The 17,283-nt window shown below is 38.7% G+C and overlaps 2 protein-coding genes across 5 annotated transcripts in view; one reads left to right on the top strand and one right to left on the bottom strand.

Moving 5' to 3' along the window:
* Positions 1 to 6,904, top strand: part of LOC133094078 (ceruloplasmin) — a 69,495-nt gene extending 62,591 nt beyond the window's left edge. Inside the window, exons 19-20 of one of the 2 annotated variants that reach the window (XM_061194579.1) lie at positions 1,926 to 2,030; positions 6,100 to 6,188. In XM_061194579.1, the coding sequence (XP_061050562.1) occupies positions 1,926 to 2,029 (104 nt within the window). In that variant the 3' untranslated portion in view covers position 2,030; positions 6,100 to 6,188. Of the gene's footprint in view, positions 1 to 1,925; positions 2,031 to 6,099 lie in introns of both variants that reach the window. The other variant, XM_061194580.1, reaches the window with a different exon arrangement.
* The window catches only part of HPS3 (HPS3 biogenesis of lysosomal organelles complex 2 subunit 1), a 43,905-nt gene that overhangs the window by 3,781 nt on the left and 22,841 nt on the right, over positions 1 to 17,283 (bottom strand). For 2 of the 3 annotated variants that reach the window (XR_009701359.1, XM_061194583.1), the window contains exons 6-15: positions 16,986 to 17,067; positions 14,373 to 14,527; positions 12,793 to 12,901; positions 10,002 to 10,183; positions 8,969 to 9,149; positions 7,804 to 8,037; positions 6,627 to 6,812; positions 6,097 to 6,285; positions 4,912 to 5,019; positions 369 to 575 (exon numbers count right to left, since the gene is read on the bottom strand). Coding sequence is in view for 2 of the 3 variants with exons in the window: in XM_061194583.1 (XP_061050566.1) it covers positions 369 to 575; positions 4,912 to 5,019; positions 6,097 to 6,285; positions 6,627 to 6,812; positions 7,804 to 8,037; positions 8,969 to 9,149; positions 10,002 to 10,183; positions 12,793 to 12,901; positions 14,373 to 14,527; positions 16,986 to 17,067 (1,633 nt within the window). In the remaining variant the exon portion in view is untranslated. Of the gene's footprint in view, positions 1 to 368; positions 576 to 3,284; positions 3,397 to 4,911; positions 5,020 to 6,096; positions 6,286 to 6,626; positions 6,813 to 7,803; positions 8,038 to 8,968; positions 9,150 to 10,001; positions 10,184 to 12,792; positions 12,902 to 14,372; positions 14,528 to 16,985; positions 17,068 to 17,283 lie in introns of those variants that run through there. The other variant, XM_061194584.1, reaches the window with a different exon arrangement.

Raw genomic sequence — 17,283 nt, forward strand, 5'->3', positions numbered from 1 at the left:
GAAACATAGACATGTCTTGTTTTCATCTCTTAGGTAGCAAGAAAGTTCTCAAGTCAAAAACTCTTCTAATTTCTAAAGACCAGATAGTCCACAAAGAATTTTCCCAACATTTATTATGTTTTCCAAATCTTCAGGTAATAGCCTACTTCATCTCCAAACAAGAGACCTTTAGTGAAGATAACATACAAGCACCATAAGTTTTAACAGCCTCTAATGGTACTCAAAACATGTAACATATATGCTCTTTTAACTCACACAGCCCTGTGAGGTTGGACTGGCATAATTTGTCCCCATTTTGCAGATAAGGCGACAAGATTAACATTTGATTATCACTGATAAAGCCGAAAACCGTAATCTGAAAAGCATACCCGATTCTCTTCTTTCAGTTCATGATTAGCATATGGGATGACTGCCTCCGGGCATCTCTCTAACAGCCTGTCTATGCACCGCTCATACTCTTCCAAACGCGTACGACACAGAACATGGACACTGAGGCCAGCAACAGTGTCTTCTGAGAGTGGCTCCAAGAATGGAATAATGGAAGCTATGTCAAATGAAGGACCACATATGAGAGACTATGAACAGAAAAGTGAAATGTTATGGAATGAGGCACCCAAAAAACTAAAGCACAACATACAGAATACAGTTTTTAAAAAGAATAAATTTCACTTGCCAAAAAAAAAAAAAAGAATGTAATTTTAGAGCACACGCATATATTTACTTAGTAAGTCTAATTAGACCAAAGTATTAATCTTGAAACCACCTCTAGTTTAAAGAAAAAAAATCTGTTTAATACAAAGCTATGATTTTTTTAAAATAACATGATTGTGTTTGCTCTGAATAGACTGTAAGTTTAAACTAATGTGAATGCTTTAAGACTCTATCCTAAGGATATAATCAACATGGTGGTCAAGATTTATGTCCAATGATGTTCACCTCAAGAATATTTATAATACTGAAAAACTAGAAGAAATCTAAACATTAAATAAGAAGGGATGGGGCTTCCCTGGTGGCGCAGTGGTTGAGAGTCTGCCTGCCGATGCAGGGCACACGGGTTCGAGCCCTGGTCTGGGAGGATCCCACATGCCGCGGAGCAACTAGGCCCGTGAGCCACAACTACTGAGCCTGCGTGTCTGGAGCCTGTGCTCCGCAACAAGAGAGGCCGCGATAGTGAGAGGCCCGCGCACCGCGATGAAGAGTGGCCCCCGCTTGCCGCAACTAGAGAAAGCCCTCGCACAGAAACGAAGACCCAACACAGCCATAAATAAATAAATAAATAAAATTAAAAAAAAAAAAGTTAAGGATGTATCTCACATACCTTATTAAAAAAAATAAGAAGGGATGAGTAAATAAATTATGATATATTCAAATGATGGAATATTTTATAGCTATCAAAATTGTTTTCAAAGGCCAAAGGACAAAATGCTCAGGATAAAATTAGTAAAAAATCTCAATACAAAGTTATATTCAGAGCATGATCAGTTTTATAAAATCTACATAGGTACATGCACATCTAGAAATGCCTTTGGAAGAGCATCGAAATTTGAAACAGAGACCAGTTCACTGGAATGGGAGGACAAAGCCAACTTTTTTTTTCTTTTTCACACTTCCCTGTATTTTCCAAGGTTTCTATAATAAGCATGCACTACACATAGAACCAAAAATAAAATTTAACATTTAAGAAAACTACAGCAATCCTTAAGAACTTAATAATTTGTATCAATACCATTTGCTACAACCTGAATGACACAGAGCAGCTATTATTTCAGTAGTCAGAACTTGACAATATTTTACTTTTAAACATTTAAACTATAAATACTACTTTTGAATCTACCACCAAAATAATCTCTGCTTTCCCTTTCTTCTGGATAAAAATGAAATGCTCATATCCTGATTTTCTTCTTCTTGTATCCTTTTTACTACAGCATCTTCTCAGACTCACAGGAAGGTATGGAACATGAACTACCCATTTACAGTCAGCATCGTGATTTTATTCCAAATATCTACCAAGGAATGGCTAGGAGAATAAGGTTGGTCCCTTTCCTTCCCGCAAATTTAACATTCACCTTCATCTGAAAATTTCCCTGACAATAAGATAGCAAATACGAAATAAGGTGGTTAAAGTGAAATGAGTCAAAGCTTGGTACAAAATGGGTTACCCATGAACTTTTAAGTAGTTATATCCATATCATCAAGAAGTTTAAAAATAAGAAACACCAGGGCATTCCTTGGCGGTCCAGTGGTTAGGACTCCGGACTTTCACTGCTGAGGGCGCGGGTTCGATCTGTGGTCGGGGGACTAAGATCCCAAGGCCACACAGGGCGGCCAAAACAAACAAAACAAACAAAAACCCTCAAAATAAGAAACACCAGACAACACATATATCACTGGATAAAAAACGGCCCACAGGTTACTACTACTCTTTAAAATACTCTTAGTGTTGTCTGCTTCTTAGCAGTGTGTTCCTTTTTATTTTTTTTCCAATATTGGAAATGGACTCTCCACCCCCAACACAGGCACTATTTATTCCCTTTTCTGATCTAGATCTCTCATGCTCAGCTGACTCTGCAGGGCTGGAACCCACAGAATTCTCTACACAGTCACACCTGTGGCTCTAAGACGGGTGGATGGCAAGGAGGCGGGGAGAGGGGACCAGGACAATTCTGGTAAAAGGCAGGGCATTTACTAGTTACTGTGTCATTCTGAATAGTGGCTTTTTGACACATAGATGATTTATAGATTGTTTTTAGTTCTTGCACAAATATACTATTACAGTGATTAAGAACAAGAGACAAAGATTTATATCAAATCTGTGTGGTGGTGGTGAGCTGGTGGGTAGAGGGGAGTCATGCAATTTTGAAAAAGCTCTCCAAGTGATTCTGAACCGACCCCCTGTTCCTCTAGGTAAGAGCAGGTGAGATCTTTTTGTTTCTTGATGGTTAGTTTTTTCTTAATGACTAAGACTAATTGACCCCAGATAATTTAGAAAGAGTTATAATTAGGAAAAGGATTTAGAAAAGTTTAGACTGACTAAACTTTCTATCCTCTAACAGCAAAGATTCCCAGAAAGAAGATACCCTTTTTATTTATTTATTTTTATTTTAGTTTTTTACAAATTTATTTATTTTATTATTATTTATTTTGGGCTGCCTTGGGTCTTCGTTGCTGCGCGTGGGCTTTCTCTAGTTGCGGCGAGTGAGGGCTACTCTTTGTTGCGGTGTGCGGGCTTCTCATTGCGGTGGCTTCTCTTGTTGCGGAGCATGGGCTCTAGGTGCACGGGCTTCAGTAGTTGTGGCTCGCGGGCTCTAGAGTGCAGGCTCAGTAGTTGTGGCGCACGGGCTTAGTTGGTCCGCGGCATGTGGGATCTTCCCAGACCAGGGATCGAACCCGTGTCCCCTGCATTGGCAGGCAGATTCTTAACCACTGTGACACCAGGGAAGTCCCAAGATACCCTTTTTAAATACCTTAAAATGGATTCTAAAGATCACTGAATTATACTTTTTCAAGCAGAGATTATAAATATGCTTTGAAGATTTATCAGGGGATATTTAATAGCACTTATTGCAATTAGCATTTTAAATACGTAATTAGTACGTACATTATAGGAGGGCAAGGTCTTGTCTGCCTCGTCCAATGCTGTACATCAATCACATTTACAGTACGTGATTGAGGAATATTTGTGGAATGAACAAATCTGAGACTAAGTGCTTGGCAGCCTCTGTATCATAAGGGTACTAGAGATAAGAACCAACAAGAACCTTCTTTGGTAATTTTTTTAAAAATGTAAGTAACTCCCTGGCGACATCACAGGCTGTCTAGAGGCTAAGACTAAGCACTATGGTCTCTTGAGCTTCACATCCTGCCACCCCATCCCCAATTTGACATTTTGGTTTCTATAAGCAATAACCACACTTCCACTAAGTTCCCAGAGTAAATCAGGGGTTACAAACTCAAAAGCTTAACAAGGCCAAACCAGATGATGAAAACCAGATGATGAAAACGCATGAAGGCGGCTGGGTATAAGGAAAATGGATGCCAGACACTCAGCATCTGGACCAGCGAGACACGGAGGTGGAACTGTGGCAGACAGGACAGCACGAGCACTGCCCAAGGAGGGGAGCCAGTAGGTGGCTCCAACCTTCAGGTCTCAGGCAGTGAGGGCCCAGGGTTACTGCCGAATGAAAGTTCTGCTGAGTTTCTCAAAGAGAAACTTGAAACTCAAAGTTCTGAATTTGAAATCTCAATTTTCATATGTTGGCAGCTACACTGGGAAGACCAAACACAACAGATGTGAGGATTATACTCAGTCCTTGGGCCACTGATCACATTAAACAAAATCACATCCACAATGAGCCCAGCCCAATCCACCAGGTCAAATGTGGACTTTATTTCTCATTCTCAGTCAAAAACACTCACGTCCAGAATTCTTGCAGGATGGTCTACATTCTCTTGATCATATTTCTTACTTTTAAAAAAATCCTTTCAGGAGCCAGATAAGCTAGCTACGTTGACCTATTTCCTATAAGACGGAGAGTAGTGCTTGGTTTGGGCTAGAGGCCTAATCTGTGTGAGTGAACACTAAAATAAAAGTGAATCTCGTCAATGAAAACACCGCGAAACATTTGCCATACTTTCATTTCACAACGTGTTTTCAAGCACATCCTGAGAATGAGGCAAGAGTCACAGGACTTGGAAGCTCACTCACCGACTGGCAACGAAACCAGACTTCCCGTCAGCAGTTCCAGGCAGAGGCAGGAATTCCCTCCAGCGCTCTTGAGTATGCCTATTATAGATTCTGTCTCCAGAATTATACACTCTAAATTAACTGGACACCCAGGATCTTACCAAATTTAAGTCCTATACTATATGGTAATATGCATATTCATAAGAAAAGGAGGCATTTTTATTTACCTGTAATTTTGAAAGGTCTTCCATATAATTTTTATCAGCCAAGGATTCGGATGATATTAAGACATTAACCCATGGACTGATTAAGCCATAATGACTACAGGTGTTTATCTAAAATGTAAAAGAAATTTATCATAAACAAAAATACAACAAAACAAGACTTTCTTCATCCATCCCACAAACAGCAAGCAATCCCTAACATTCTGCCATGTCCCAAAATTAGGTATACATTTTCCTGGTAATGGGAAGAAAGTCCTAGAATGTATTCCCCTGGAAAAAGTTTTAGTTTTGCTGCTTCTTACTGAATAAATCCTTACTAAATATTTCCTAATATTTTAACTTTCAAAAAACTGCAAAGAGGCACTTTCTCACAAAAAGGGCAATACTTCCTTTAAGCTAATTACACTCAAAAAAAGTTAACAGTAATACTGAAAATAATTTTTATTTCTACTACTTTCCTTGGGAGGCAAAATCTCGTCCATAAGTTCTCAAGACAATTCCCGTAAAGACTCCCTTATTCAAGCAAACCCACATTAGCCACTCTGTCACTGTGAGGGACAAAGGGGCTGCCGGGGGTCGGGGGGAACAGGAAGGATAAGAGTAGAGTTGTTAGGGCTGCTGCAGACTGCGGAACAGCTCTTGTCTGTGCAGCTGACAGGAAATGCAAGTCTGGTAAGGAAGTCTCTCTCCCACAAGCCTTCTGCAGTTCCTCTCCCAGCAGGGAGGTCTGCAGATGTCTCTTCTCTCATGTTCCACTTCATGACTGTTGCCTGAGGGAGCACAGGTGGATTTGGGGAAAAGCCCTTTCTCCCACACTTTGGCTACTGAAGTACCACTGTAGGTATAAGTAATATAGGAGCAGTAGAAGGTGCTCTTTAGCCTACAAAAGTGTTTAAAATGTGGGCAACTTCACTCACAGACAAGTTTTAAATGTATTTTTAACTCTTGCTTTAAAGAGATATCTGGTAATATGAATTACGACTGATTTATGCCATTAAAAATAAGAAGGGTCAACAAAAATTAAAATAAAAAGAAAGAAATAAAAACTTAACAAAAACATAAAACATACACACAAAAAAACAAAAACAAACAAACAAAAAAAACAAAACAAAAAAAAATAAGAAGGGTCATTATCATAATGTATAATGTACATAAAGTTTAATTCACTGTACTATTCCATTATCTTACCAGGTCCTCTGATGTTCTCAATGGTGTGGTGTCAGGTGGCTGCCTCTTAGATAATCTCCAGATGTACTGTGATGTGAGCTTGAAAAAGAGTTCCTGAAGTACCACATCTGGGAGACATGCTACCAGCTGAGCTTCCCAAAAGTCTACTAAGAGCTGAGGAATCATATCTTCATCTTTACCACAAAGCACCTTGAGAACAGTGAAACAAGCCTCCATAGCTCAGATAAATATAGTACTGATCAAGTTACAGCTGGTCTGAACAGCACTCCATCACGTGGGCCATGTATTTAATAATTTATCACTAGCATTAGTGCCGTGGCAAAAGCAAATTTAGACATTTTAACAGACTCCAGGTTGCATGAACGGAATTTTTGTAGATACATTTTTTTAATCTGTACTTTTATAAATGGTTATGTGTAAGTCTCATTTTTCAATAAACAAATGAAAACTCACTTCTCTTATTCTGCTCCCCATCCCCCCACCAACTTCATCAGGCCATCCAGAACAATTACATTTTCAAAGTGACAAACCTTAAAGAAGGAATCTGCTTCTTCAATTCCAATTTTGTTGTTCTTCTGTAAGCCAAGGACTGAAGCCACAAGCAATCCAGGCTGAGTCTCCTTCAAGTGAACTGCAAATTCAGTTGGAACAATCTGTCCTTTCCTCTGTTGAATCAATAGCCGAGGTTCCAGAATGAAGCCACATACCAACTTCATCTTCAGATAAAAAAAAATTGAGGAACAGAATAAACATTGCATTCATCTTGGAAATACACGCTAGTGAATTCAAGAATCAATGATAAGCCATTAATAATTTATTGTAATCTTAATTTTTTCTTTACAAAGACAAGTTTTAAGGACATCATTGGTAACTGTCTTTGTAGAAGTTATTATTACTTAATTAAGCATCAAGATGTCCTATTTTGTAGACAGCTTTAAATTTAGGTCTATATAGGATTTTTCGAAATTATGAAAAGAAAATTCATCTTTCTAGAATTCTACTCTTCAAAGTAGAGGACATCTCAGTGTTGACTTGCTCTCTTCATCATAATAAAATGTGCCATTTGTACAGCAATAAAGCACTCCTGCTCTTTTTGGTTAGACCTGAGACATAATAAGTGCTCAATTAATGCCACTTCTTAATTTCTTCCTCTAGTGATTAACTTCTTTGGCTTATGTCCCTAAATGGCCTCTCTTCCAAGGGGAAGCTACCTTTTCTTTGATACACCATTCAAGTGCCTAATCTCCCACACAGTCATTTGTGATCTTCCCAAGTGCAGGCTATTTCTGCAACTACTGGACTCCTAAGACTCAAGATTAATAACCTACTTGCTGTACTTGAATATACATCACTGTTCTGTTTTCAGGGACAAACCACACCACCCCCTCATGCCAGGTCAGACTGTTGGCTCAGGGCAGAGCCTGTATACTCTTCAGTGCCAAGCACTGTGTTCTGAACATACCTGACACTAAGTTGAAAAGTCTTTGGATATCCATTGCTGCCATTTATCTTTCATTTTTCCTTTTCATTTGCCAAATCCAAAGCCCAAGCACTCCCACTTTGGGCCACTTCCTTTTTAATATTAAGTCTATTTTCCTTTACAACTAAGAAAAAAATGAGCTACACAGAAGCCAGAAGAAAACTAAACACCTCAGGACCACTGAGTCCTATTTTAGCTTGCTGTTAATACCAGGTAGGGCACCGTACCTCTGAATGGCTTTTCATTTCATTTCTGTGCATGTCAAGATCTCTCATTTTCAAAGCCATTGCTGCCTTGGTCAATGTCACTAAGACTGATGAAAACCCAGAAGTATCCAGCTTCCTTAAATAGCTTATGGCAGTTAAAGGATCAATATTCTTCATAGAAGGACTACAGAGAATATGCGGCAGTTGCTTCGGCTCAGCGACATAAAACATCTGAACCACTTTTGCAGCCAATTCCTTTGGTGAGCGTAAACGAGAAATAAAAGGTCAGTCAGCCAATAGAAAGCAACAAAATCAGCAAAAAAAAAAAAAAAAAGGATAAAAAGCCAAGATACAAACATTCCAATTAAGATAAAATTACAGTACTATGCTTCGATTTAAAAAGAGAGTTGATGGTGATAGCGTGGGAGAGCTGAGATGACCTAAAGTGATCTCTTTGCTGAGTTATAATGAAGAAAAAGCAGGTAAAGTGTATACCAAGTTGTGGCCAGCATTTCTAATTTTAACAAGAGTTCAGAAGAAGAAAACAAATATTGGATTAAATTATACTCAAAAGTCCATTATAGAAAATTACTGCTTAATACAAAATTTACTTATACTTAATGTATAAAAGATACTTAATATTTATGAGAAAATTTTATTTCTCTTAAAACCTTAGAACACTTGGTATCATAGTACCCAATTTTGCATATTGGCATTCAACTCTTTAAAAATACAGGAGGGGCTAAAAATGATCCTTAATATGTCTGAAGGTTGCTGGGCCAGGATTTCATAAGGGAAACTTTGGACACCTGGAGAGTGGGGCAACTAGGGTTGTGAAAAGGGCTGCAGATGAGAAGAAGGCAGGCAAAGCCCAGGTTCTGTGTCATTCTTCTAAAGACATGCCACTGTCACATTGGGCAGGTCACTCAACCACAGTGGACCACACCCCCCTGTCTATGTAATGAGAAAGTATGAGAAGATGATTATAAGTTCTTTTCCAAGCTGTAATTCTATGAGTATTATTAATGAAGAAAAGGGCACACTAGTTACCTTTTTTAGAAAAAAAAGACTATAATACCAATGAAAAATACTTGGAACTTGATTTCTCAACAGAATTACATAAAATAAATTGCTAAAATTAAAAATTAAAAATATTAGATATAACTAAATAGAAAACTGTATTCACTTCACTTAATTCTTCATCCAGGTTTTCATAAAGTGAATGATTAATATAAAAGATTAATCCCCTCTCGTATTTCTGCGATCCATCCTCTACTTCCCAGTCTACTCGGGCCAAAACTTCAGCCATAGACAAACCAGACATCTTATAGTATGGCAAGGCGAGGTGGGAATACTGGGTGTCAAGCCTAAAGGGAAGGAAGTAAAAAACAAACAAACAAAAAAAAACACTTCAGATTTGTCATGTTTAAGTTTGGATGTCTAACACATTTAATAATAAAACAGATCATGATTTCCAGAAGATATAAATCTCAAAATACTTTTCTACAGCCATTAGGAGTTGGAACAAACTCCGGAGTTCTGTTCTGCAAAGTCATTCTAATTAATGTAGCTTCTTTTTGCTTGCTCATAAGAAAAACAAAAACAATTCATTAAGTGAATTTTAATATTCATAATGTGGCTCTAAAATAATGGTGTTTATAAGTAGGAAAAGTCTTTTATTAATTTATAATGACTCCCATGGGTCAAGTAAGCCTTGGAAACAATTATATATGAAAAAAATTATAAAGATCATTCTCAAAAAGAGAAATCACTATTGATCCTAGTGTCCTTTTCTGACATCATAAAAGCATTGACTACTAAGATTAAAATCACAGTGTCCAACTAGTATCTCTCCCTTAAAGCTAACAGTAATATGGTCGTCTCAGGGATGTTCACTGGTCATGCCCCACGCCCACCCAAAGGTCTGAAAAGAAACTTCAAATTCCTAAATTAACTGATGGGAGACTCATGAACTGCTCATCTAATAAACTCTAAGTCCTTGAAGGCAGGCAACAGGTCATATTCATCTCTCGAAGCTTAGCCCAGTACCTGACCCACAGGATGTGCTAAACAAATGCTGTGGCATAAATGAATAACTAAACCACCTCCCCTCATGCGTCCTCCCATTTGTCAGGTAACTGCCAGAGGTGGAAAAGTTAGTAAGCACACCTGAAGCTCAGGGTGGCTTCTCTGACAAGTTTCCAAGTAGCATCACCAACCTGCTGTAGCAGTCTCCAAGGTGCCCACAGCTTTCTTTAAATGCTTCTAAAAGTTCTGCTTTTTCTCCAGGTTCCAGCTGACTGGCATCCATCAGGGCAGCTCTCACTAACAGGTGAGCCTCGCTGAGAAGGTGGATGCAGCTCTGCGTTTTTGCAGTCTTGTAGGTGTTACTGTAGTCTACCTAACACAAAAAAGGCAAGCAGCTAATGTTGCTGAAGACATCTCCCCAAAGTTTCCCAGTTCTTAAGAATATCTATCCAGTTGGTTACTAAAGTCAGTATCTGAACACATTAAATCCTAAAAAATAAAAAGTGGTTATTTATCATTCTGATAAGGCCTAGCTAAAGTGGTTTTCTTTTCCCCCATGATCTATGAGCCAGTTTAACACACACATGATTGCAAATATTCTCTTGTTAAACAGTGCTAATCATTAGAGAAGGTACAATTAATACTGTAATACTAACAATACTGTTAACTTAGTAATAATTTGATCACAATTTGATAAGGCTAATGAACATATCTGAAAACCTTAACTTTATTTTTAAGTTCTATGATTTAAATCTTTCTCAAATTCAGATTGAGTATGCTTCCTCTATCTTAGTTTCAATCTGTGAATTTAGGTTCTGCTACATCTATTTCTGTAACTCACAGTGGGCTTATAAAAATTATCACTAGCTAGGACTTCCCTGGTGGTGCAGTGGTTAAGACTCTGCCTGCCAAGGCAGAGGACATGGGTTCGATCCCTGGTCCGGGAAGATCCCAAGTGCCTTGGAGCAACTAAGCCCGTGGGCCACAGCTACTAAGCCTGCACTCTAGAGCCTGCGAGCCACAACTACTGAGCCCATGTGCCGCAACTACTGAAGCCCGCGCACTCTAGGGCCCATGTGCTGCAACTACTGAGCCTGCGTGCTGCAACTACAGAAGCCCAAGCGCCTAGAGCTCGTGCTCCGCGACAAGAGAAGCCACTGTAATGAGAAGTCTGCGCACCACAACGAAGAACAGCCCCTGCTCGCCGCAACTAGAGAAAGCCCACGCACAGCAACGAAGACCCAACGCCGCTAAAAATAAATAAAATTTAAAAAAAAATTATCACTAGCTAATCTGAGTCAATCAGTATTTTTAGACTCCAGTAGGCAAATCACCTAGATGACGTCTAAGACTTTCAATTAAGCAAGACTGAAAACACAGAACAAAGCTGATAAAATTATCAGCATTAAAATGCCAGGGACAAATCAGGCAAAACCTTCACCCGATGACCAAAATTAACATTACTAGTGAAGGGCAAATGAATATTCTGCACCTCCCAGTGTGATACTCTGAGAAAGATACGTCACCTACACAATGTTCTGGCCAGGAAGAAGAATATACAACCTGAATCTAATCATGAGAAATGATATGAAATGAAAAAATAAATTTTTAAAAGGTGGTGGGGGGAGAAATATTTTTCAAAACCGTCTGTTATAAAACAAAGAGTGGAATCTAAAAATACAACAAGCTAGTGAATAAAACAAAAAAGACACAGACTCACAGATACAGAGAACAAACTAGTGGTTACCAGTGAAGATAAGAGAGGGAGATTAAGAGGTACGATCTACTACGTATAAAATAAATAAGCTACAAGGATACATTGTACAACCCAGGGAATATAGCCAATATTTTATAATAACTACAAATGGATTATAACCTTTCAAAACTGTGAATCACTATGTTTATACATGTAACTTATAATATTGTACATCAACTATACTTCCACAAAAAAAAAAACAAACAAAAAACAAAAAAAAATTTTTTTTAAATAAAACAAAGAAAGGCTGTGAACATATTCTGGATTAAAGGAGGCTAAAGAGACATGACAGTTAAATACATTACTTGATGCTAGACTGGATCCTGGACCTGGGGCAGGGGGTGCTGGGGGATTCTACTAGGCCATTATTGAGTCAATTGACAAAACTGGAATATGAACCATAGACTAGATAAAGTATTGTGTCATTGTTAAATTTTCTGAAGCATATGTGTGTACCGTGGTTATATAAGCAAATATCTCAATTCTTAGGAAACATGCACTGAAATATTTAGGGGCCTTAGGCTATGACGTATGCAATATACCTTCCAATGGATCAGGAGAAAATATACATGCATGCTTGCGCGTTTAGAAAGTACAAGAGTGCAAAAAAGAAGAAAAGAGAGGGAGAAACAAAGGGAGTATAATGTTGGCTATGGGCAAATCTGTGTGGGGAATACACAGGTTTTATTTGTACTAGTCTTACGCTTGCAACTTTTCTGTAGGTTTGAAATTATTTCAAAATAAAGAGTCTATAAAAATTGTCAGGGATGAGTAGGCAGTTGTCACTCTTAGAAGAGGAATAAGGATGCCTATGGGACAATGCTACAAGTGCTGCAGTGCCCTGGGACTATCTGCTAATATTTCAAAGACGCGTGAGACAGGGACATATGATCTAGGATTTCTTTCGGCTCCATTTCATGGTTCTCTTTGCTAGGGTTCAAAGTAAAGGTCAAAGGCTACTTAAGTTTAGACTGGCTAATCAATTCTCATAAGAGAATGGGTATGAACAAGGGAGTCTTATTTTAGTGAAGGGAATTTCTCCTGGCTCCTCAAATATCAGGAGCTGTGAAAACAAGAAGGTGAAGATATACACTTCAGTGTCAGACAGAGCCTGGAAGCTGGTTGGCTGTGGCATTCTGAATGTACGATAATTAGAATCAATTTCTAGTCATCAATTAGACTCTAAAAATTTCTACAAATAAGAATTAGAAGTCTGAAAGGAGTACCATTTCTTTGTACAGTTGCACTGGTGAGATCGTATTCACAATATACAAATTCCACGCAGCCTCAGCTACAGGAGGTGTTTTGAGATTAACACTGGTACCTTTTCTAGAACTAAAAGCAAAACAAAGGACAAGAATTATAAGACATATTATTAATAAATGGGAATTTTAAATGGTAAATATTAGATACCTAAAATATTGTAACTATGATATCATTTTCATTTAATATTTTCTTTGTTGATTAACTACACAGTCGATTTTTAGAGAACATTAGTGCACAATGCTACGTAGGCCTAACAGCGTTGAACATACTGCACTCTCATGGACTGATAAACCAAGCACTTCCAATTCATTCCACAAGTATTGTTAAATAGGCAATAAGTTCACAGAACAGGCAAGACCCCTCAAAAGGAAGAAAGACTTGGATATGGTCTTCATGAGGCCAGGGCTGCTGGGAAAATGTAAAAGACAGAACTGAACATCTGCTGGAAGCACTATCTTATCTCTTGCTTTCACTATATGATGCATTTTCTGTAGTATGCAATCTTTTAAAAATGCAGACCCTAGATCAAATGAATTTTCAAATAAATTAGAATTAAAAAAAAATCATTTAAAAATATACAATACTTTTAAGATGTCAAATGTGTGAGATTACAAGCTATTTCTCCTCTCGCCAGAAAGCTATTAGGATCAGTCAGTCTCAGACCACGTTGTGCACACTCTAAGTGACCAGTTACCCAAGGGAACCTGGTTATTCCTGCTGGTGGAACAAAGCACAGGCACAAATAATTCAAAAAAGCTTAAACTTATGTTAAAAATGGAAAACAATGTTTGACTTGAAATACAATCTGTGTTCCTCCCCTGCAAACAGATTTCTTTCCTACTTAATTTTCCATAGAGGAATGTTCAAATTAGATTGCATTCCCTACCACTAAGTTCACAGTATAGAAAACATCGAATTTCAGAAGCATAACTACTCTGGAATTAAGCATTCTATTCCAAACAATGTGAAAGCAGAAAACCAAAGTGTCAACCTGAGATTAGAATAATGCACTTTTACTCTAAGGTAGATTAACACATAATCTATACATCATGAATGTGCTTTAAGGTAAGAAATGCATTGTTAATTTCTTTTTCATTGAAATACCAGAAAATAATCTTTGGATAAAAATGTAGCCACTTAAAGACCAAAGAAGAAAAATAATAAAGAGCCTTGTCATTTGGATCAGCATAAGAGGCTCTGTCTTACTTGTTAATTACACAAAAAGGCATGCCCTTTAACTTCTTATCTAAAACACCACAGATATTTACTGAACTAATTTTATACTTTATCTTCTTCTAAAAGTTCAAGGTCAATTATAAAGGATATTCTAAAAAAAAATAAAAAAATAAAAAATAAAGGATATCCTAGAGACCATTAGAAACTTCTTTTCTTACTCTGGAAAAAGAACACCTAGAAAAGCTATCTGATCATTCAAAGCTTTTATTTAAAAAAATATCAACAAAGATGTATGCAAAATATAGCATTAACAATTCATTCCAGAAACTTTCGCAGGAATGTCTTGGGGTGAGGGGATGCTTACAGAAGCCTCTTGGGTGACTCTCTTCTCTCTGGAATTGTTTCAGGGTCTGCCTTGGTCAGAAGTATAACGTGGTTTTTAAAGTGACAGATGGCTTTCAAGCCTATGAAAAGCTGTATTCTTAAAGCACAGACATCCATACTGACAGGTGGGCAAGCCTAATAAGGAAAAAAAATCCGAAATTTAGCCAAGGAATAAAGTGCATGAACTTTAATCTTCAAAAATCAATCTATTTGATACAATGTCTCCTTCCCCCTCACTCTCCCCACAAATAATTCAAATTCCTATTCTTATCAGAGTAAGAGGTTATCCTATCTAAACTATTTAACCAACTATCTCATCCATGTGTCTGCCAAAGAGCTACTTAGTATCTGTTGACTTTGATTTAAGGAATGCAGAGAGTGGGTACACCTGAGGCCCCTCAAAGCTGCGGGAACTCTCTGCCTTACAGAGACCCTCCAGGAGCCCAGCCCTGGGCTGATTACCTGCCGCCCAGGAAATTCCCCACTAACAGTGGGCTGGCTCAGGGTACGTTCAAGTGGCCTCTTTAGACAAAATGAGACACTATAAAAGGACATTGTACTTCAGGTAGAGTACGTGAAATGGTTTCTTGGTGGATGCGTGTGTACGAAAGAAACACTCTCATGTTCCGATGGCCTCTGTTAGCTCTGTAGATGTGAACACTGCCTGGAACAGCCAACAGGCTGGGGTGTGTCAGGCAAACTGGAGGAAATCCTGGACCAGGAGCCAGCCTCCTGTCCTTATAAGGGACCATTCACTCATGTAGAATGGATACGAAAGATAATGGAAGAGCTCATTCTGTGACTCACAAAATGATGCTGCCAGGCCTTCCCCTCTCCTCCATTAATGCTGTTTTGATTCTGAGGTCATCTTCATTGTCCCTTTTGTACAAAGCACATGGGGGAAAACCTCCATCTATTGTTTACATTCCTAAGAATAGTTAGGGTGGCCTTGGTGATGCTGAGCCAGAATCTCAGAGGAAAGGGAAATGGAGATCGCGTGTACTTCGGTCCCGACTCTGAGGTTGTGAAACCTTTCTCAGACACCGCAGCTCCCAAAGCCTGAGTCAGCAAGGGAGCAAAATGATGGTGTGCTCATTCAGGGGCATCTAGGATTTCAGAACGGTGGAATCGCAGGGAAGGGGGAGCCGGGAGGTGTGATCATCATCGTCCTCCCCTCTGCCACCTTCAGGAGGACTGGCCTCAGGGGCAGCGTTCCCCACCAGCTGCCCATCTCTCCTCTTTTCTACCTTCCTTTCTTCTGTGTTCCTTCCCTCTGGTTTTATGAGACTCTGAGAAGGCCTAGAACTGAGATTTATTTCCAAATGCAGATTGATCCTACCTCAATCTGTTATGTACCCCTCACTCCACCATCACTACCTACACAAGCCTATGTCTCTCTGAGGTTTAAAACAAAAAACAAAAAACAAGGCAAGATGGGATGGGGAGAGAGGAAGCAAGAGACAAAGAATCTGTCACCTTTCCATTCTTACTAGGGACATAACACTTATTTTTAAAATAATCTCCTGAAAAGGCTATGTGTATATCTTAAACACGGACAGAAAGGCATGGGAAAGCTATGATTCTGATTTCCTAAGAGGCTGAAGGTAGGCAGTAAGCCTGGTCAGCAGCAGAAAGCGATAGGCAGCCCATAGCAAAAAAGAACTCAGACACAATTTCGAGAAAACGCCAGTGCATATCACAATTTGGGTGACAGTGATAATGGAAGAGTGCCTCAGACACATTAAGTACTACACACCATCATCACTGAACACTCATTTTTCCAGAAAAAGGCGTTCCAGGTGCCAGATGGACATTAACATGTGAAATAGAGGCCATCATAACTTGGGGGTTCCCTACAGCACGGATATGCACAGCAAACACCCATTCAAATAGCTTATGCTCCTGAGGTAAAACTGCACATGAGGAATATGGTGCAAATGATCAGTGTATTTCTGAGAACAGAAATTCAAGGTCAGAAAATAGAGAATTTCATCATAAAACTGCCTCTGTTTATTTGGCGGTCAAGAGCTTTTCAGAGACTAAGCGTATTACTACTCACTAAAAATGAGGTTATTGATCTAGAATATCCATTTACACTAGATCAAAACTACAGAACTACAGAAAAGTTGCGGAAGGCTTTGCAAAACGATTAAAGAATTAAAGGCATATCTGATAACAGTATAAATAAATCATCTGAATGCGCTGTATTCACTTTTGTGCTCTTGAATATACTGATTTCTGTACTGTTTTGTTAACAGCTCTATACAATTGCCACCAATACTTCTATGAAATGAATAAAATTGTAGTATACCATAGTTGTGAAGTGCTCTCTCTGAAGTTACACTATATATATATATTCTCTACCAAATTTTTAAAACTATGCATTATATCTAAATTCTGAGTAAAATGTTTTCAAAGTAATCTTAAAAATTACCATCTAAACCACGAATCACAAAATGCTTATCATTTTACATTCCAACATTCTAACTAAGAAAACAAGACTTTAGTGTTTGCCAAGCTTAGACGCAAAGAGCAAATTTGCAAGCACTCATACTGTGATCTTCAGGTTTCACTGTCATAAGCCAGCTCTAACCTTCAGGGTGGTGTCCACATACGGGTCCTCCTCCCGAGCGGCCGCCGCACTGCACCGTACCGTGTAACACTGCAGGTTGTTACTGAGGAAGAGGAGAGATGCCACTGAACAAAGTGGAGGCCAGGAACCAATGTGCCCACTGTTGGGAGGATTTCACAGGAGCACAGAGCAATGGCAGGGGTGGGGGAAGACCCAAGCATTTGTCAAATGCTGACAAGTTAGGCTACTTCTTAACAAGGAGAGTGCCTCAGAAACCCTATGGAGTGTTTTTTTAAATACATGACTGGTCCCCACCTCA

Source organism: Eubalaena glacialis, chromosome 6, assembly GCF_028564815.1.
Source record: "Eubalaena glacialis isolate mEubGla1 chromosome 6, mEubGla1.1.hap2.+ XY, whole genome shotgun sequence".
Classification (NCBI taxonomy): Eukaryota; Metazoa; Chordata; class Mammalia; order Artiodactyla; family Balaenidae; genus Eubalaena; species Eubalaena glacialis.